Source organism: Ruditapes philippinarum, unplaced genomic scaffold (assembly GCF_026571515.1).
Source record: "Ruditapes philippinarum isolate M1 unplaced genomic scaffold, ASM2657151v2 ctg33_1_1_1_1, whole genome shotgun sequence".
Classification (NCBI taxonomy): Eukaryota; Metazoa; Mollusca; class Bivalvia; order Venerida; family Veneridae; genus Ruditapes; species Ruditapes philippinarum.
Window position 1 is genome coordinate 763,642 of NW_026864681.1, and position 21,964 is coordinate 785,605.

The 21,964-nt window shown below is 31.1% G+C and overlaps 1 protein-coding gene across 3 annotated transcripts; it reads left to right on the forward strand.

Moving 5' to 3' along the window:
• Positions 1-307: 307 nt before the first annotated feature.
• LOC132726486 (mucin-2-like) lies at positions 308-16,016 on the forward strand. Of its 3 annotated transcripts, none has more exons than XM_060711808.1 (8): positions 308-453; positions 1,102-1,173; positions 4,946-5,053; positions 8,268-8,340; positions 9,347-9,462; positions 14,906-15,029; positions 15,470-15,549; positions 15,901-16,016. In XM_060711808.1, exons 2-8 carry the CDS (start codon positions 1,103-1,105, stop codon positions 15,935-15,937), a joined length of 609 nt encoding a protein of 202 aa, XP_060567791.1. In that variant the 5' UTR covers positions 308-453; position 1,102; the 3' UTR covers positions 15,938-16,016. The 3 variants fall into 3 exon arrangements, with proteins under 3 accessions (XP_060567791.1, XP_060567790.1, XP_060567792.1); XM_060711807.1 differs by lacking the exon at positions 308-453 and adding an exon at positions 460-586 and having other exon boundaries at positions 15,901-16,015; XM_060711809.1 differs by lacking the exons at positions 308-453; positions 14,906-15,029; positions 15,470-15,549; positions 15,901-16,016 and adding exons at positions 460-586; positions 11,792-11,909.
• Positions 16,017-21,964: the final 5,948 nt, after the last annotated feature.

Genomic DNA, 21,964 nt, shown 5'->3' on the forward strand with positions numbered 1-21,964 from the left:
TTTGGTGTGTGTTTAAAGTTTCGAGAAATTTACTCCATGGCCGATTACCTGACTTAAATTTTGCTTCTGGTGCATTCTGGAAATAAGTACAGTTATAGTGAATCATGGTGATTTAGTGCTCATATTTTGTATGGAAGTCCAAATACTACATTGTTTACATTTTGCTTCTTTCATGACAAAAATTTCACAATCAGCGCTACTTTCGTCAGATAATACGCATCGAACATGCTCTTAAACCATATCTAAACATTATAAAAAGTGCCCTTTCTAAAGGAGAAGAAAGTAATTTAATTTATTAATGTCTGAGGCATAATGTGCCTTTAACATTTTCAGTGTATGAAAAAGTAATTAATTTTCTCATTTTTTTCTTTATTAATTTTATAGGACTAACTTAATGTAACTTACGGGTCAATAAAGTACGAACGAAATACGTGATTAACAGTTAGCTGGAAGGTATAGTGTCCCAATTATTTATGCTATAACATTTTATTGAAAAACACTTTTAAAAACTTAGTTTTCATGAAAATAAGTCTGTAGTGTTTGAAGGCATAGGAGTAAATATCAACTAGACAATTATGAAGAATATGTGAGTATAGCTTAAATTTTTTCTTTCTACACAACATGACAATATGGAAATGTGCTCCTTAATAACACCGATGGGACCGTCAAAATTTTGTATTGTTTCTTAAAATATGAATATATTTTACGTGATAATTCTAAATCCGGATTGTTTTGAATATTTGCTTGTTACGATCCGTAAATGTTATGGACTGTACTCGTACATAATTGTTGTTTATTAAAAATCACATAACACTACTTTTAACGTTATTATGAAAATAAGTTATTTATTAGTATATGATACAAAATACATAATCCCAAATTATATAAATCAAAAAACAAAAAAGATGTATTTTGCTTTTTTCCCCCAAACATCACTGTGTTGAAATAATGATTATTTTCAGGCTTTGTGCTACAATGTCGGCGCATGTAGAAATGATGGATATTTTAATTGTATTATTGAACTGAATTGCATGTATGGAAGAGGAACGTATGATCAATTTCTAATTATAAATAATCTAGTCTGTTCTGTTCTATTTTCAGGATGAGAAGTCTATGGATTGTTCTATTGGTATCCATAATGGCCTCGTGTGTTTCGACATTTGAGAATATGTGGTAAGTGATGCATACTTGTTAATGTCTTTGATATGTTTTTATTTGTTTGATACATTTTGTTTTAATTCATGTTGTTGTTGTTTTTATTTCGCATACTTAAAAAATACATTCCTCCAGACGATGAGCGGTAATATATTAAGACAAATTGAAAAAAAAAAATGTTCTTAGATTTTCAATAAACACATTTTCAAAATTTTCATGAAAATATGCATGGACCTTGAGGCATGCTGCTTAAATCTTTCTAGTCATCCTGGGAACTTACCTATAAATCATGTATCAATTAACTTTTCAGTCACTTAAAACAATTTCTTATTTGTTGGCGTCCGCGCATTGGCGTCCGCGCCGAAGCGCGGCGCCTTATGGAATGAAATGAGATTTTGTGAAAGGGCGACAGCAACTTCTCGAGCCTTTTATTCGGTCATAATAAAAGCCGATCATTCCGATCGGTATGAGGGTGCTTGATTATTATAAAGTTGCGATATGTACAATGAATAGCGAACTGGAGAATTTCGCAATGCAAACATTTTCAAATGAAATAACCTTTTCCGTCTCTTCGGTTTTTTTTTATTTACACAGTGGGTTATTATGGTATGGTAAAATACAATAATGAGTTGATGATCTAAAAATTTATTGATTATACATAAACATACAATTCGAAAAAAAAACCAACAACAACAATAATAGCATGTTTATTTTATCTATATGTAATAAAAACAATAAATAATGTACAATAATTGAGAAAAAAGGTACATTTTTATGGTATTAATATGACACTATCAACTTTGAAACATTTTCTTTAATTTGTTACTCGTGTTTAGTAAAGATGCCGAGGAATTATTCAAAGTTACAAATTAGATTTTATGAATTATTCAATCGATTGATAATTTAAAAAACGATAAAGAAAAATACCAATGTGCCTGTACATGGTTTAAGAATAAACAATATTATATCTTGAAACATTAACCATAATTTACTGACTTTTTCAAGTTAAGTTTTGACTTATAAATAATCGTCGGTCAATATGACAATTGAATTCTTAAAATTTATTTTACAATTTTAATAAAAAAGAGTAGTAAACATAAAAAACTCAGTATTAAAATAGCACATAAAACACAAAAAGAGAGGGAAACAATATTCATAAAATCTGTATTTTTATATTAAAATAGATATTACAATTATTGTATAATAAACAATTATGCTCAACATGATCAACATGGTAATATAACCAGTATCATACTTTTACTAAGTGTGAACAGATACCTTAATTAAGAGGGGGTCTTCGCTAATAGCGATAACATAATAAGGGACAATTCCACAAGTGTCATGTTGATCATGAGTTACACATATGGATTATAAATGATTGTATACATGTATATCCGTTGTTATTAATAATCACGATCATAAAGAAATAACAAGTAATATTCTAATCTCTAGCATGCCAATCAAAGTTCATAATGAACAATGTCTATCGTCTGTTCATTCTGGTAAAAACCAATTAACCATTGAAAAGTTTATAAGAATTTCTTGTCATCATATGTCTACTAGTTCATCTTCACTTTCTACATTTCTTGCTTGGACGCCCTTTGATGCTTTGCATCAATGCTTTTCTTGTTTGAAAATGTTGCAAACCACAGATTATTATTTGAATGCCTCATTACCAACTTGGTATTTTACTCACAATTTCTTGTATAACACTTGTCCTATGTTTTGGTGTTTGATTCAATTAAAACTAGTTCATTTGATTAAAAGTTATTTAAAAGTTTTACATAATCTCCTTGTCTGCTTTTTTGTCTTTTTGTTTTTAACTTACTGAAAAACAGCCGCGAATGAAAAAAAGAAATTATTGATTTTGTAGTTGAAATAAAATAATCGTCATTGCTGGAAAATATCAAAATTGACCGTTGTCGCTTAAAACTGATGTGGATTTATACACTGAAAAGTTATAAAAACAATATATCAAAGTGACATTACGTCAATCTAAAGGGCATATAGTTAATAAACAGGTGAAAGTCAAAATAGGTTTACATTTTGTCATAATTGCTTTCAATTTTATAATTTACTTCGCATGAATGATAAATAATTAACAAGACCTAATGAATTTTCTGTAAATATTCATAGGATATTGCATGTAACATTCAATTCATAAAAAGAGTGGGGCAGTCTTTTTTATATTTTAGACATATTAATATTATATTCTATACTTTTTCCAGTATCAACTGTTGTTTCAATCACCATTAAATATGTCACTCTTTTGAAGTATATAGTCAATTCAGTTAAACTTTACAGCGACCTGATAGTTATGATTAAGACTGTCGTGCTTTTGCGGCGTTTATTTCATAATTTCTTTATTACCCCGTTAAGTTCAATGCATCGCTTGTGTCAGTGAAATCTATAGTTTCTGCATATCCTTTGACCATTCCTGGTCATACTTGGAAACCGGTTATAATTGTCGTAATCTGCATCGAAGTTATAAAACTTTTTCTGAGTTTTGCCTCAAACCTCAAAACCTGTGAATTTTTAATTGTTTAAACATTAAGAAAACCTAAATTATCTCTAAAAAAACGGAAAAAAAACAATAAAAACCTTGTGAAAATTCATACGAACGAGATCTAAATCAATTTCAAAATGGCCATTTGTTTAGATTTTTCTAAAAAGTATTTTACTACTAACGTCAGAAAATCAATTTTGTCTTCCTTAGGCGATTTATCAATTATTGTTTTTGTAATATCCTACGGCAAATTTGCAAAACAAATTAATAAGTCAACATATTATATCATTAACAATAGACAACTGTACTATAACAACAAAAATGTTATTAACCATTTTACATTTATTTTTCAGCTATACGTATGGTTTAACCTTAAGATATAAAATTCATAAACTTGAAAATGTTTTAATTGTGAAATCTGTTCGGAACAAACGTCTAGCTTTGAGAAAACTGCAACTCATGGTCTCAATCTTGTTTTTAGTTATCTTGATTTCAGACTCATTAGTTCCAATTATGATATACGCTGCTCTAGTTGGTGCTAGTTTAAGCGCGTCCGATCCAAAGCATTTGCCATGAATTCTATTGTACTATAAATAAACTCAATGCTAACGGGTCAACACTTTCCACGAATCATTTCGTTGTTTTCACCGTTTTCGAGGGATCTCCTTTTTAGAATTTATCAACAGACAGTTTTATGGTCTAAAAAAAGAATAAGCTTGCTACAATGTGTGTTAATGCCAGTACGAAAACAATAGTGCAGATATTGGATAGATATGGGTTTCTATATTAAAAGAAAATTTTGATTGGTTGAGAGGCAGTTTCAAAAATATTCGAATTGAAACATAAAAACTTCAGAGCTTTTTCAAAAACCTTATTTACTATAACTAATTATGATTTATTTTATCGCATTCATTTCATAATGTGAATGTTTGAATAATAGTAAATTAGATGTAAATTACATAAGGTGTATAAAATGGTTTATATTAGAATTGTCATCCATTGTTTGAGTTCGCATCTCTGTTATTGTTTACAATTTTATTCAGCAAGAATGTAGATAAGAATTGTGATAATAAAAAGATCATTAAGATGAAAAATTATAATGGCTTTTTTGTTTTGCATTGGATGACCATGTTGGCCATCAGCCGCAATACTTTTACAATAGTTCACTTATAAATAAATACTAAAATGGAGCAGTTAGGATTATTTTGATTATTTTCAATTCTAAACTGTCTATGTATTGCAGAGAAATATTGTTTATAATAACCTTTTTATTCCATAATTCAGGCTGCGACAACTGAACGAGGGACCATACAATGGAGAGTTTGGTTATGACGAGCCGTGCATTGAATGTTGCGAAACACGTGATCAAGGTTCTGTGGTTGTTTTAGCTGAGTAAGTTTGAATTAGAAACTTAATATTACATAGGACCAAAAATATGTCCGGCATGTACCGTAATTACGGCGTTTATCGACCGGTCGATTTCAATCGGACACGATTGGCATAGTAACTGATAAGAATGCGCTAGTTGCCTGTCCTCCAAGAAAACGATAACATTGTACATGTAGTTAGTCACCGGGTCTATTAGGTGTCTGTTTGATAATCGTGATTATCTTTTATATTATCTTATATTTATACCCCCAAAAACGAAGTTTGGGGGGGTATATAGGAGTCACCCGGTGGTCGGTCGGTCGGTCGGTTGGTCGGTCGGTCGGTCGGTCGGTCCAGACGTCCGTTGCATTTTCCTTGTCCGGAGCATAACTTGAAAACTAATGGTTGGAATTCAATGTAACTACATACAATGGTCAAGTACATTGAGAGGAAGTGCAGTGCACAAGAACCATAACTCTATCTTGACTAATTACAGTTATTGCCCTTTGTTACTTTTCCTTGTCCGGGGCATAACTTGAAAACTACTGGTTAGAATTCAAAACAACTTCATACAATTGTCAAACACAATAAGGGAAGTGCAGTGCACAAGAACCATAACTCTATCTAAAGTAATTACAGAGTTATTGCCCTTTGTTGCTTTTCCATTGCTTTTTTTTTGTCCGTTGCATTTTCCTTGTCCGGAGCATAACTTGAAGACTAATGGTTGGATTTCAATATAACTACATACAATGGTCAAGCACATTGAGAGGAAGTGCAGTGCGTAAGAAACAACATAACTCTATCTTGACTAATTACAGAGTTATTGCCCTTTGTTACTTTTCCTTGTCCGTGGCATAACTTGAAAACTACTGGTTGGAATTCAAAACAACTTCATACAATTGTCAAACACAATAAGGGGAAGTGCAGTGCACAAGAACCATAACTCTATCTTAAGTAATTACAGAGTTATTGCCCTTTGTTGCTTTTCAATTGCCTTCTTTTTTTTGTCCGGAGCATAACTTGAAGACTAATGGTTGGAATTCAATATAACTACATACAATGGTCAAGCACATTGAGAGGAAGTGCAGTGCATAAGAACCATAGCTCCATCTTGACTAATTACAGAGTTATTGCCCTTTGTTACTTTTCCATTGCTTTCTTTTGTCCGGACCATAACTTGAAGACTTATTGTTGGAATTCATTATAACTTCATACAATGGTCAAACACATTGAGAGGAAGTGCAGTGCATAAGAACCATAACTCCATCTTGACTAATTACAGAGTTACTGCCCTTTGTTACTTTTCCTTGTTCAGAGCATGACTTGAAAACTACTAGTTGGAATTCAAAACAACTTCATACAATGGTCAAGCACAATAAGGGGAAGTGCAGTGCACAAGAACCATAACTCTATCTTGACTAATTACAGAGTTATTGCCCTTTGTTACTTTTCCTTGTCCAGAGCATAACTTGAAAACTACTGTTTGGAATTCAGTACAACTTCATACAGTTGTCAAGGACATTCAAAGGAAGTGCAGTGCACAAGAGCCATAACTCCATTTTGACAAAATACAGAGTTACTGCCCTTTGATACTTTTCCTTGTCCGGAGCATAACTTAAAACTACTGGTTGGAATTCAAAACAACTTCACACAATGGTCAAGCACAATAAGAGGAAGTGCAGTGCACAAGAACTATAACTCTATCTTCAGTATTTATAGAGTTATTGCCCTTTGTTCTTTTTCTTTGTCTTTCTGGACTTATTACAGAGTAATTCAATTAAACTTCATCAATGGCCAACCACATTGAAAGGAAATGCAACATACATGAACCACAATTATCTTTAATTGCCCACAACCATAACTCTATGTTTCAATTTTTTTACAAGGTATTCTGTTACTAGTAACATCCTCATTTCCGAAGCAGACTTGTGGGGGTATTAATCACATTTAGTGATAGTTCTAGTTTGGTTTACTTTAGTAATTGCAAAAAAAAAAATCCTGTTGTAATATTCTTACAATAAGAAATAATGCGTGACTTTTAAAAAAACTTTCTGGAAATTAGACTTTGACTCGTATTTAGTATGTTATTTAAGCTCTTATTTTAATACATTTGTACGTTCTGACGATATCAATAATGGAGATAACGTCAATGTGTGTAAGCAGGGGAGATAAGTCTACATTGAAGAGTTGTTCCCCCTTATGTAATTCCCGCATGAAAGTTAGGTTTTATGTCGTTTAACATATGTTTTATATATGTTATTCATGTTTATGAAAGAAAGTTTATGACTACAAGAGTTCATTATATAGTAACAGAGGCAAAAACTTTAGATATTAGGTCTGATAATACAGGCATTGTTAATACATTCGTGTATTAATTACTTAAATTTATTCACCGTGTATTGTTGGTTAATTTATAAATGAATGAACTTACTTTACTATTTTTTTTATATTTATCATATTTGTATAATCTAAACCGTTGATCTGCTTGAACAAAAATGATTAGTCTCATCCGCGCAGTCTGACAACGGTTTACACTTCTGGCTGACTTACTTTAAATTTTCAACTTGATTACCCCAAATCTGATAATGGAAAGTCCCAAAATATAAAGCTGGACAAGTCCATGTAAGAAATTCAGTTGGTTAAAAGTACATTGTTACTGATTATACTCATACCTAAAAGAAATTTCTTGTCTAATAACGTTAACATGTACATTATTTGATATTTAGAGTTGTTACAGATCATGAAGAAATGTATATAGTTGTAGAAACGGTTATTTATTAAAATAAACGTTCTTACATTGTTATATGACCTATAGATATTTTTTCTTACGAATTTACAATGCTGCAGAACTGCGGTTTTGATTTTGTTTTTAAAGAAGACAATTTTCCAGAAATTTGCATAAATTCTGCTGGCTATATGAACAGTACGGGAATAGCTTTACAACTATCAGAATTTTAATAAACATGTATATGAACGAATATGTGAGCCGCAAATCATTAACCTAATAAAAATTGACATTACAAACGAGTAGTATAATTAGTCAGACATGGACAGCCTTATCATATTTACATGTACAACTTAACATATTGCCACTGGCTTTCACATCTCTTTTTCCGACTTTGGAGAGTTTTCAATATAAAACAGTTATGTTATTATTGTAATCCAAATAAATTTAATTTTTATTTTTCAATTGAATTACATTTTTGTCAGATACATGAAGTTTCTAATTACATTTCAGTATCCTAGAAGATTGTAGATTTTCTACTTCAACTATATTTCCATCATCAACAATGGGCATTTCGTCATCCTCAGTAAGTTTATTTTCCCTTTCAAATGTAGGTAGAAACAAACAAAAAAAATATGCAAATTATTGAAAATGAATTTACTATCTGGTATGTCCATTTTATTTTGAATAAAGAGGAATTTGGCGTGGCGATGAAGATAATTTTAAGGGAGCGGTGGCCTAGTAGTAAAGGTATCTGCCTCTCAACCCAGGGGTTATGGGTTTGAGTCCTAATCGGGTCACGACCATGTTTCTTCATATGACACCAGTACTGGTTGGTTCCAGGAAGCGGACTCGAAAATTGATTAATATAAGTTGCAAGGTCTTGTTTCTCAATGATTATCGAGCTTAAATAAATATATTTAAACAACTATCAACATAATTATGTCCATTAACTTGCTCAATGTAATCGAGTTTGTGATATGTTTCAAATGAGCCGCGTCACGACAAAGCCAACATAATGGGTTTGCGACCAGCATGGATCCAGACCAGCCTGCGCTACCGCGCAGTCTGATCAGGATCCATGATGTTCGCTATCAGTTTTTCTACTTGTTATAAAGTCTGTAAGCGAACAGCATGGATCCTGATCAGACTGCGCGGATGCGCAGGCTGGTCTGGATCCATGCTGGTCGCAAACCCATTATGTTGTTTTTTTTCATGACGCGGCTCATATATTTTGACGGGGTTCAGTGGTTTCTCTTCTGACTATTTTAGTCATGTAAATTGTGAAACAAGTTCATGTTTCAATAACTTCAGTCTTTAAAAAAGAAAGAGGTCTCCGTTTATAATGTTGATAAATAAATTGTTAATAGAAAGACTATGGCACCATGGGGGGCATAAACATTCAGTATATACCTTGGTGTTGAAGTGGCTTTTAATTTCATTACAATTTTAAAACCAAGTTCAAAACAGAATGAAGGACGCCATGGTCACATTAACACAAATTCATTAGAAAATAGAGTGATGTTTTTTAATTATTTTGTTGAAGGACTTGATGAGACGAGTATATCTTAAAATCTACATTATAATTGCAGATATTTACAAGTCCTCGTGTCTCCACACCCACAAGCACAACTCCAGGTACTGCCACAACTCCAGGTTGTATCTGTTGTGAGTTTAGAAAGCAAGGATATGTTGTTGTTGTAGCTGAGTAAGTACTTAAAATTTGATCATAATAAAAGGGAATAACAACTTCCAAAAACTTAAAAAAGTACAGAAGTGATGATAGCGCATGTATTTATTTAACAAGAGCACCACAGGCGATGTTAACGCTCGTCTTTTAATGCCAACCAATTTTTGTTGCCTTATCATGACAACAAGAATTTCAAGTTTCATGTTGAAACCTTTTAAAATGATTGCATAATGGGCTACATAAAAGTTTTTGTACGACGACGATGACGACGATGTAGCGATCATAAAAGAAATATTTAAAAGTATATTCTTCTAAATGTCGAAAATGATGCTTCTCCATGGATTAACACATCTCCAAACGTTAATGGTAGTCTTTCAACTTTAAAGCCATTTGATTTTCTGTTTAAAGAATAATTTAAAAAACAAAACAAAGGAGAACATAAAGATTCGCATTTATATGGGTGGTTCAAAGGATAGTTTCAAGCCGGTGCAACCGTCTTAGAACATCATTTTACATCTAGATATCTCAAAATCAAAATCAACTGTAGTTGTGATGCTAAGGCACGTCTGAATAAAAAGAGATAAAAGAGATGGTCAGTCCAACATGTCCAAAGCAAATAAAAATAGATTTCTTGTGTATGTCAAAATATAATAAAGTGTCGATGTTAAGGCACGTCTTAACGGTACTTTGCACATTCCAATATCGTCAATGGACAGGCTGCACCAAACCGAGCCTGTAACATTTTCAATTTTGTCGATTTTGCGCGTTATTTAGAGATTCTCTATTTTAATGTAAAAATGGTAGGGGCTGATAATGCACGACACAATCAATTAATCAGAAGCCGCAAATGAACGTTTTTATGCAATGGAAAGACGCTGCTCATATACTTCATAAAGTATTTAGGAATGCAAATGGACGTTATAATAACGTATCATTTGGTTACCACACTATAATGAAGAATAAGCCACAACAAGAAACAAAACAACAACAAAAAGCAACAAATAAACTAAACAACAACAACAAACAGAGTGACTGCTAATGCGCGCCAGGTTTAAGAAGGCTTCTTATTCACATCATAAGTAGGTTTTAATATACAGACGGATTGATTAGACCTACCAAAATTACGTTTTAACTCCCTGCTTTTGCACGTGTTTAACATGCTCAATTGGAGCGATTGCTTATGCATGTCATTAGTATGTAAAGAGCAGACAGTGATATTTGGGAAACACAAAAATGGATCGGATTTCTATTTTAGTTCACCGAAACTGTTTTGGTCATATGGTGACTTTCAAACCTTCCTAGTGCTAAAAAACCTCAGTGCCCCTATAGTTCCGCCCATTGTTTTCTTTTTTAGCATTCGCTGTTGTTCTTGGAATGGCACTTACGTGGCCCATGATCACTGCTGAACGAACGCGTCTGCGAATTTTTTCTTAATTCAAATTTTGCTATTTTCATATTTTTACCATGAATTCAGCCTCAGTTGGTCTAGAGGGCGTTGACGGTAACTTGTACTTGTCTTTACCTTTCATGTAAAATCTCAGTCAAATCAAGCATGCAACGTTTTCAATTTTGCCGCTTTGGGTGTTCCTTTAGGGGTATTGTTTATCTCTATTTCATCTTGTTTTACATTCCACTTGAGACAATTATAGCAGAGACATAGATATTATCTATTATGTTATAATAATTATGTTATCTATGTCTCTGATTATAGTCTTCAGTTTTTTAGTTAGTAGTTACTAGTATAATATTTTTAACAAGCTATTAGAATATACACAAAATATACACTAAACCTCTTGGGTATCGTATTTCCAATACTTTAGTGCTAATGTTCACATTTAACTCAATGTTAAAGTCTTCAGACAATTGGTCAAATAATTGTTGAGTTCGAATAATTTTGATGACGAATATTGAAATACGTGTAATTATGCAAGCTGTATCAAATACCACAGTCGCATATCTGGGCCCTTTCCGTCAAACTTCGGATAATATGGATAGCAGCCGAGATGTTCCGATTGACAAATATTAATGAATCAATCGTTATCAAATAAATCTAATATATTCTTGAATTATATTAATTATTTGGTTATACAAGATAATACTATTTTTATTATTATCGAATATTATCGAAGAAAGCTATGCAACCCATAAATGTTATACAAAATTAGGAATAGGAAAAACAGTCGTCACAAAAGTAAATACATTTAAAACAGTAGTATTATCTAAGTATAACAAATTCTTCACAACGAAAATATTCGTGTCTTCAGTTTGATCATTTAGAAATTGATGCACAATGACTTACTTATAATTATATGTGCTAAATACAACATTAGTATATGTTTTGTTTCAGGATAGACGGACCAGAGGCAGATTGTTAACATACCAACACATCACGTGATAAAGCCTACAGGCTTATCAATAAATCCATGCATTCTGTCTTTTTTCTGAATAAATAGTCCAAATAAGAATATGTCTTTGTTTTTTATTCATATTTCCTATATACATGTCCTATTGAACGAGTTTTGTTCATTCTGCAGCTCATCGATGATTTTGATTACTCGACATTAACTTATTAAAAAAAAAAAACAAAAAAAAAACACACAAACGATGCAATTCCGACATTTGCAAATGAGTTTGTCATCCACTATTTATTTTAGATTTTAAAGAAATAGATCTACTCTTATTACGACAGAAAATGTTTAACGTCGTTATTTAAAAAAAGGGCAAGAAGCTATAAATGAGTGGGCAAAATACTTACGCAATTAACAATAAAAATATTAATAATTGTACACGACATTATGTAGCACAGACAGGGTTTTAAGCTTGTATTAACTGATTGAGGACTGAACACTGACGATTTTATACTCTTTTATAACTCACGAATATACTCAATAAAATAAAGAAAAACATAATCCCTAAAGAAAGCCCAATACGGAAAAATTGAAAATGTTACAGGCTAGGTTTGATTGAGTCTGTTCATGGAGGTAGTGGTAATTGCAAGCTACTGCCCATGGTCCTTAGTAGCAGAATTCAACATATAACATAAACTGGTAAAATTTTGAATTTTGAAACATCTGCAGATGTGTTCATATAACACCTGAGTGCCATTCCATGAAAGCAGCATACCGTCCTAAAGTAAAAAGAAAATGCGTGTGCCAAAAACGAGAAAACAAATTGAATGTGAAATGGAATTTTGAAAGGGGATCAGAGGTTATGAACACTGCATATCACAGTTAAGCTGTCAAAAGACAAAATTAAAAATCAGGAAACATATCCTAAGAGTGATTGAACAGAATTTATTGAAGAATATACTAGAACCACCCGATTAGAAAAACAACACATTGGAAAGAACTAAAAGTACCAATAACATGCACTCGCATCATTAATGTCGTGTTGAACGGTCTTCAAGGGACGAAAATATAACATCTTAAACCGGGTAAACGGGTTTCAACTTTTTGTTCGTAATGCTCTCAAATGACATCCCTTTTTCACATTTATTTATATTTTACCTGCTTCAATCATGCGCCCAAATAAGGATTTAAACAGGCGACATAAAGATCAAATAATGAATAAATGTGAGAAGATAAAAACAAATACTAAGTGATATTTATTATCAGGCGCCCCTACGTATTGGCAGTATGCATCAATGCAATGAGGATTTATCATTTACAAAGTTTTTTTGTTATATTACGACAATATTTAAAATTCTGTTTGCTAAGTATGGAATGTTGACTGCAAATCATACTGTAAGCAAAGCTATGAAACAAATATTGCATGTTCAAACAACATATACAAAAGAATCAAACAGCATCTGTTTTCATTTTGAATTTAATATATGTTTTGATTATAAAACATACATAAAGGTACCCGTATACAAGAAAAGTACAAAAGGAAGTTGACTTTGGATATTATCGCTGTGTCTAGCATAGAATTTATTTTATAAGTCATACAGACCGTTTTAAAATCGATCGATTTGTTAATAAGAATGATAATACACTGTAGTAATTAATATAAAATATGTCAGCATGTCAAAAAATACGCTGAAAACACATTTCACAGTAAGATTTGTACTGAAAATAATCGACACTTCGATAGTCTCCAATATATTTAAAGTGAGCATTATTGAGTAATGAGTAATTGAATTCTGAAATGTTGTCTAGAAATGACTCAGCTCTAAAACAACTATCTAAACATTCATGTTCTAATAATGAAATTAATTTATGGCCTCCTAGCAGGATGTTTCCTTAAAACATGCTTGTTGTAAGATAGGGATGTAGTTAAGTCACAATCACGTCCTTGTATAGGTTCAAAGTGCTTATTCATTTGTTATTCGGCACTTTTTCACAATTGCTCATACTATACAAAGTTGTCAAGCTATGGTACTTACCAATTTGTGTTTGGTTAACTTATATTTCAATTGAGTCATATGCGTCTTGGACATATTTACATAAATTGACGATTAAGTATATAAATTAGTTTACTGTACTTTAAACAGAATTGACGCATAAAGCGTCGTTTGAAGTATTTTCTTTTAATATGTTATATGCTCTGTTTTCCATAGAAACTAAAAACAAATCTTATGCCTCACTTCTTTCACAAATATACTAATATTAGGATATATACATTTGTACTTCAATCTTAGTACATTAAATTACATGTGCATGTAAAGGTAGAAAATTCAAAGATAACATTGTATCATAAACGTATTTAATTGAGAATTTAGTAAATTTGTCTCAGAGAAGCAATAAATTATTAATGCTTACATGTATGCTAAATCTACTAAAGATATCGTTTGTACACAATGCGCATAACGAACAATGGAAGAATAACTTGCTCAATGACTTGTTCATAAATAATTGATATTCAAAAAAAAACTTTTACCCCATTGAATGAAAATTGAACGATATGATTAACATTCATTTTGAAGAATAAAGCAAATTAATTAGCCACAAGCGAAATGCCAATTTTAAAAAATGCGCCAAATTGATTCAGTAAATGGTATAATAGTGATAGATTTAAATTGAACTAAATGGCATATGAAATTGATGCAAGCCATTTTTTTTTGCGCATTGAAATGTGAAAACATACTTAACTTAAATAAATTTAAATCGGTAATAAATTATTGGTTAGTAAGTTTTTAGTTTCAGTTCAAATATATGTAAAAGACAGAGCCTTGGAACAATAAAAATGACATCGTTCATTTGCGAGACATGATAACAGAGAGAAAAACACTATATATTTGAATGTTGAGCCAGTTACAATGTGTAGTGCAGTTTGTGACAGTATATAAAGCTGTACTATATTTGCAGTGGCTCTGCTATCACGGCTGTTCTGCTAGGTACCGTGCCGGAATTGGTCTGGCATATCGACTTGTTGGTATTTGTATACTTGTTGGTAAAAGTATATATCATGTCTACATAATATATTGTGTATACAGATGTGGCGTGATTCTGTTTATTTGCAGATTAATCGAAGAAAAGTGCGTTCCATCAACTTCTATTCCTACAAGTCCATTTCCGACATCTTCGACATTCGTTGAATCGTCGAGTACATCGGCATCTTCTTCAACTGCATTAACATCACCTGATGTATATATAACAAATTTATAATTGTATATATTTACTGACAGAGGTTTAACTATATAAAATATTAAGAAAATGAGCTTACTCGAAAACTCAAATGTATTATTATACATGTTTGTCATTGTATATGAAGTTCAGCCTGGTTTAGTATCATTTCAACAGTTTTTAAAATTAAAAGTATGGTTGTTAAGAGTATGAACTATTAATTTACCGTGTAAAGCACACATTTTTAAACGTTTGGCATTGAAAGATATATTACATTTTACATGCATACACCTATACATTATATTCTGTGGCAATTCTGTTTCATGGCACCTAATAATGTCAATTTCTACTCTTTTTTAATTCCTTGAACAGTTCTTGTGTTTTCTTTTTACAAATACCATTAAGCATTTAGAAAATGGTCAGCCCAAGGTTGCATTTATTTTCTGCAATGTCGTTTACAGGTAATGTCTAAATCAACAACAACATCGCCTGATTGTTGCTGTGAGACGAGGAAACAAGGCCGTGTTATAGTTGTTGCAAGGTAACCTACATGTACCTCTGTTATTCATAAATCAAAGAGTCGGCAACAAACCTCATTTTACGTTTCTTTAATTTATTTGAAAAAATACATGTTTATATTTCATTGCTTTTTTGACGACGTGAAAAGCTTAAGAGTATAAATATAGTACATTATAGTTTATTTTCATAAGAATTTTAAGCATGTTCTTATTTGATAAGATTGCCTTATATACCAGTAAGTTTATTTGTTTAAGGGCAACTGACGTTACAAACGTCATGCCAGAATGTACACATAACATTAATTACGATTTCAATTATAATGTAAACACATACATATACCTACAACATATATTATTACTTATATTTATTATAGAGTAAACAAATGCAGCAGACGGGGAAAGCGTACATAGTTTCAACGAAGGCCAACGTTCTGATTTTTACGTAATTTCAAAGTCTATTTTTTTTTTGTTTCAACTATCAATGTTTTAAAATCAAATAAATCTTATACAGGAGAGAAATGTGTTTAATTTTTTGTTCGTTTTCAACAAAAAACTCTTTTTCAAAGCCTCTGACAACAACTTCATCATATCAACTTTAATAAATATACAATATACAATCATGTAAAATAATGTTTCATACCGCCGTATGAACACATCTGCGGATGTTTCACAATTCTGAATTTTACCATTTCATGTAAAATGTTGAATACTGCTTATTATTTTCATAGATATTGTAAACGTTTAGATTTCGCTAGTAATGTTTATATTAAAATGAGATTATTCTGATATTAAAAATGAGATTATTCTGATAAACATTTATTTTATACAAAATCAATTTTTTCCGCAGCATATATGTTCATTCTCCAATATACTGTAAATCTTTGAATTATATCATGTGTTTATCTATTTATAATATTTGATATGTGTAATGTAACAAGATAATGTATTGTATACGTTACGAATTCTGTTTTCTGTTCTGTTTTTCTTAAACCGGTGCTGGGGCGTGGGGGGCGTGAACCGTAACTTGCACTTTTATTACTGTTCAGGCGCAATCAAACCGAGCCTGCAACATTTTCAATTTTGTCGTTTTGTGCGTTCTTTAGAGATTCTTTATTTATCTTTATTTTACTATAATTCAAGTAATAAATATGGCCAGATTTTTATGATGTATTAAAATTAGTTCCAACTTTCTTCCCAGTGATTTTAATTGACGTATTACAAAAAGTTTGACCTTTACAATAGACAATATAACTTTGATATAAAAATTGATACAAGTTGACCATAATAATACATGTATGTCTAACACAAATACTTATACTTGAGAAAAAGTTAAAACTAATCAATAAAAAAGAGGTACATTGTAAAAGTTGCGTTCGTCCTTGAAAAAAGATACGTTACTTTAAAAAGATTTTTATAGTTTGATATTTTTATATTAGCTTTCTTTAAAACGTTACTCACAATCATAAAGTAATCCGGTTATTAAAGAGAACAATGCCAATGGTTTTGTTCCTTGCTTTAGCATTTAAATAAACTTAAATATTAACTATTGTGTAATATTGTGATCAATTAGTCACATAAAGCGTCGCGGTACTATCTAGATCAAGAATAATTGTTCTCAATTTAAAAAGTAACTACGAATGATATTATGAATAAATCTCGGCTTTAACATATTTCATTCTATTTTCCCTGGGAATTTATCATAGTTTAACATTGAAAATCGTTAAAATACATCTAAATTTTCAAATTGATAATATTTATGATATTTGTTTCAATTAGTCAATCCACCTCAAGGCTTATTACTTTTTTGCAACAGTAATTAAAACCCAATTAACTTCAAATACAAGTGTTTGATCCGTTTTTTTTTTATTTGATTTTATTCGATTTATTTCAAGTGTTTTTGACAATTCAATATTTTATTTGCAATAATCAGCATACAAAATGCCTCTGGCAAAGGTTAACAAACTACAATATATATACAAATCACACATGCATCAAATTACATATAATTGTTATACAATTGTTACATCATTGCGAAGCTGATTTGGAGAAACAGTAAAGTATATGACATGCATTAACTTACATATTAATTTCATTTCTTTTCAAAAATGCTTCATTTAAAAATTTCGATACATTTAGTAAAGTTGACTGTTTTCTACTTGACATTAAACTATAAAATTTAGGTAAAGATGGCCATGCTGTGTTTGGAAAATATTTTTTGCGAATTTCAGAATAATGAGTACAGATTAAAAGAAAGTGGTATTCACTTTCAACAACATGCATTGTACAATTTTCACACAATCTATTCTGTCTATCTATACCTCGATAACGGCCGGTTTCTATAGCTAGATTATGACTGCTTAACCTAAAGGATGCAAACAGTTTCACTAATTTGTCACTTTTTATTTTGTTAAGATATTCCTCTGATTCAAATACAGTTTTAAATTGAACATAATAAGATAATTTCGGCAAATTATTGATTGTCGTATGCCAATGTTGGATAAATTGATCTCTCAATCTTCGTGACAAAGTAGGAAAATAGTTTACATCTTTATTAAAATTATCCCATATATCATTTAAACCAAGATTATACAATAGTTTTTTTTACAGAGAGAGCCCAATTTTGATCATTATTACTATTACACTCAATAGAAAATAACTTACACATTAATGACTCTGGATTTGATTTTAATTTAGTGTAATATTTTAGAGATTTTTCTTGGCAAATAACTGATAGGGGGAATCTCCCTAATTCACCTAAAACAGCGTAATTTGGAGTCTGCGATTTCACACCCAGTATGGTTTTGCAAAATTTTATGTGAATCTTATCAACCTCTTTAGGACAATATATTCCCCAAACTTCCGCAGAATAAAGCAAAATTGGTGCAACTAGGGAATCAAACAATTTAAGTTTCGTTATAATATCGACATGTATTCTTGTAAAAAGACTTAACAAATTATACATTGCCTTTAAAGCCTGATCAGAAAGAATTTTTGCTGTTTTAGCAATGTTACCATTTGAAACAAAAGTCACTCCTAGATAACAGAAACTGTCTACAATATCAATAACATTATCATCAATGTAAAATTGTCTTTGCTCTCGAGATTTACGTTTTTTCAAAAAATACAAATTTTGGTCTTCTTTATATTTATCTTAAGACCCCATTGTTTGGAATATTCATATACATAGTTAAGGTGATTCTGTAAAGTATTAGGATCGGTAGAAAATACAACCATATCATCTGCAAAAAGCAACATAAATACACATAATTGGTTAAGATCATAGTCTGATAAAATATTAAGGTTAATGTTTTTGCATACATCATTTATGAAGAGTATGAACATTATCGGTGAAAGTGGCTCTCCTTGTTTCAATCCAATTGATATATCGAAAAAGTCTGAAAATTTACAAGCATTTTTAACACATGACGAAACTTTTTCATATATTGCTTTTATCATATTCACCATTTTACTGCTAATTCCCTCTTTTAACAATTTAACAAATAATGCTTCTCTATTAACTGTATCGAAGGCTTTTTCGTAGTCTATAAAAGCACAATACAATTTCTTTTTATCATGTAACACTTTTTGGATATAATACAATGTAATAAAATTATACAATCGGTTGTGCTTTTTTTATCTCTGAAACCAAACTGATTTTCACAAAATATATCTTCTGTCTCGCACCATTTGTTTATTCTGTTTCTTAAAACAAGGGAAAAAAGTTTAGCCATGCTATTCACAAGAGTAATACCCCTGTAATTACTAGGATCGGATTTATCACCCTTTTTGTAAATTGGGACAATTATCCCCTTGGTCCAAGAATCAGGATAAACCCCTGCATCATAGATAATGTTAAATAATTTAACTAAATATGGTGTAATGAAATCTTTAGCGTCGATAAAAAATTCGGCCACAATTTTATCCGTTGATGCAGCTTTATTTCTATTGCATGAGGAAATCGCTTTTAAGATTTCATCTTTGGTGATTTTTGTATCTAAAAAATCTACATGAAATTTCGTCTAAATTTACTTCTAAATCATTCATATCTGTATTTCTTGGCATGTTAGCAAAATGATTAACAAAACTCGTCTAAAGAAACATCGAAGTTTGTACTCTCATTCTTATTTCGGAATTTATTAATTTTCTGCCAAAATTTACGAGGTGATTTTTTACTTAAATCAGAAAATATATTTTTTTCAGTCGTGAAAAACTTTAATTTAGCTTTATGTTTGATTTTATTATATTTGCTCCTTAATTCTAAAAAAAACGTTTTCTGTTTTCTTCTGTGTTTACTCTTTTGAGCCTTCTTCTCGCTTCAAAAAAAGTGATTTATAATGCCTACATTCTTGATTAAACCATCGATTTTTGCCCTTTTTGCTATTAGTAAGACCATTTTTGTTATTGTTTTACCATAAATCATAGATGAACATTTATATATCACATCCGAAAATGCTTGCATACCTTCACTGATATTAATATTTTTGTTATCAATTTCGTATACAATCTTGTCAAAATCATTTCTATTATTCTCTAAACAAGCCAAAAGGTCACAAACATGATCATTATTCCACACTAATTTATCTTCTTTAATGATTGTTTTATTAGCAGAACTTGACAAATCACAATTTAAAGAAAATGATAAATATGAACAATATGATAAAGATCTACAAGGTCTACAAATTAGACAAATTTATATACCTAATGAAACGCACAGAGAAAGTAGAAGTATTTCCGAAGCATAACCTTCTTTATTCAACAACTTAATTCAAACTCTATATTGCACAATTTCTTATGCAAGATTAATTGGACAATGAAAAAGGTTTTTGCTAAAATAAAACTCGTGTTTTCTTTATTTAACAGCAAGGAATAATGTTTGTTTACAAAATTTATTTTTCGACTTAAATACAGATGAAATTACATCAAACATAATGCAACTTAATTTTCTAATTGTTTGCAATAAATTCATAACTAACTAGTAAGAATAAAAAAATTCTACTTGTTTTTACAGAATAGAAAACTTTAACCCTAGAACTATAAGTTTTTAGACAAATTCTTTGATAACAACTGGTTCCCAAAATGACTTATGTTATATTTAAGAATACATAATAATTATATAAACTATAAATTGCTAGCCGGGTGGGTTCAACTCCTAACCAGGGAGAGTCGAAGTCGTTGTTTCCTTGAGCAAGAAACTTTAAACTTTAGTACTGGTTGGTCCAATAAACGGTTCGGGAGTGTGTCTATACTTTATAAGTTTATAGCTTCTACAGAATTTAACAAGAAATATTCTGTATAAAGAAAGCTACATTTCAGGTTTGTTTCCGCACGTATAATGTTGATCTCGTTGACGGACACGTGACCTCATGCAAAATAGCAGACGTGATAATATGATAACAACGTCAATGACAATCTTGCTAATAACTGATGTCACCGGAAATACTTTTCCTATCAGAATCTGAACTACCATAAGTTTATATCATCAATCAATTAGCACTACATGTATACATTGTATATACACATGTATGTATATCAACTGACGGATAACATTGCAAGATACTGAATTTTACGAGTAAAACAATTTTTATTTCTTGTGTACAATTCTAAATTTGGAGAGTAATAAAGAGGAAGCAGCCAAAATCATCACTGTCTCCCTTCATTGTCGCCGTTCATGGATGACATATACCATTAAAAAGATTCGGTCATTTCTACCATTACACCGCCTGACCCTTATTTCCCTTAAAATAAGAAACCCCAGCTGTTTTGTTCAGGAACTTGAACTTAAGTTATTTTATGTCCCAGTCAGGGAGAAAAAACCACAATCATGCCATGCTAGCCTCTGGCGGCTATGCTCCTATGACTAGATCTACATCGTTAGGTAGGGCTGTTAAAAGCTGTATTAGTACATTTTGTGTTATCGGGTGTCTTGTGTCATGCCTTTTCGATGATCTTCGTAATCCTTCTAGCATTCTTTTGACTATGAATTGTTTTGTATTGTCTAGAAAATTGTTTATTTTATTAAAATAACTTATTGCTGAAACGTGAACAGCTACCGTTGAAAATGAGTATTGACGTAAAGACATATTTGCAATATATTCCGTTATATTTGTACAACTAGCGGCCGTTTTTATAGACCGGATTGAGCGCCAAATTCTTCAAATGATTTTAAACCTGCAAGGTAAGTTTTTTTGTGTTTTTTGACTAAGTGCAGCATTAATTAACCGATCTTTCCCTATTGGAAGAGCACATAAAGGTTCCGGGATAAGAGAAGCTGGGTATTCTGGTAAAGCCCGGATCACTTAATTTTTGCCACTGTAAAATGTTAAAATGTATTGACTCCTTCCGGTGGAAATAAATAATTTACGCAATCGCTGTGCATAACACAACAAAAAATGTTGAATTTGAAAATGCCTACAATATGCACAATAATTATAAGACTTG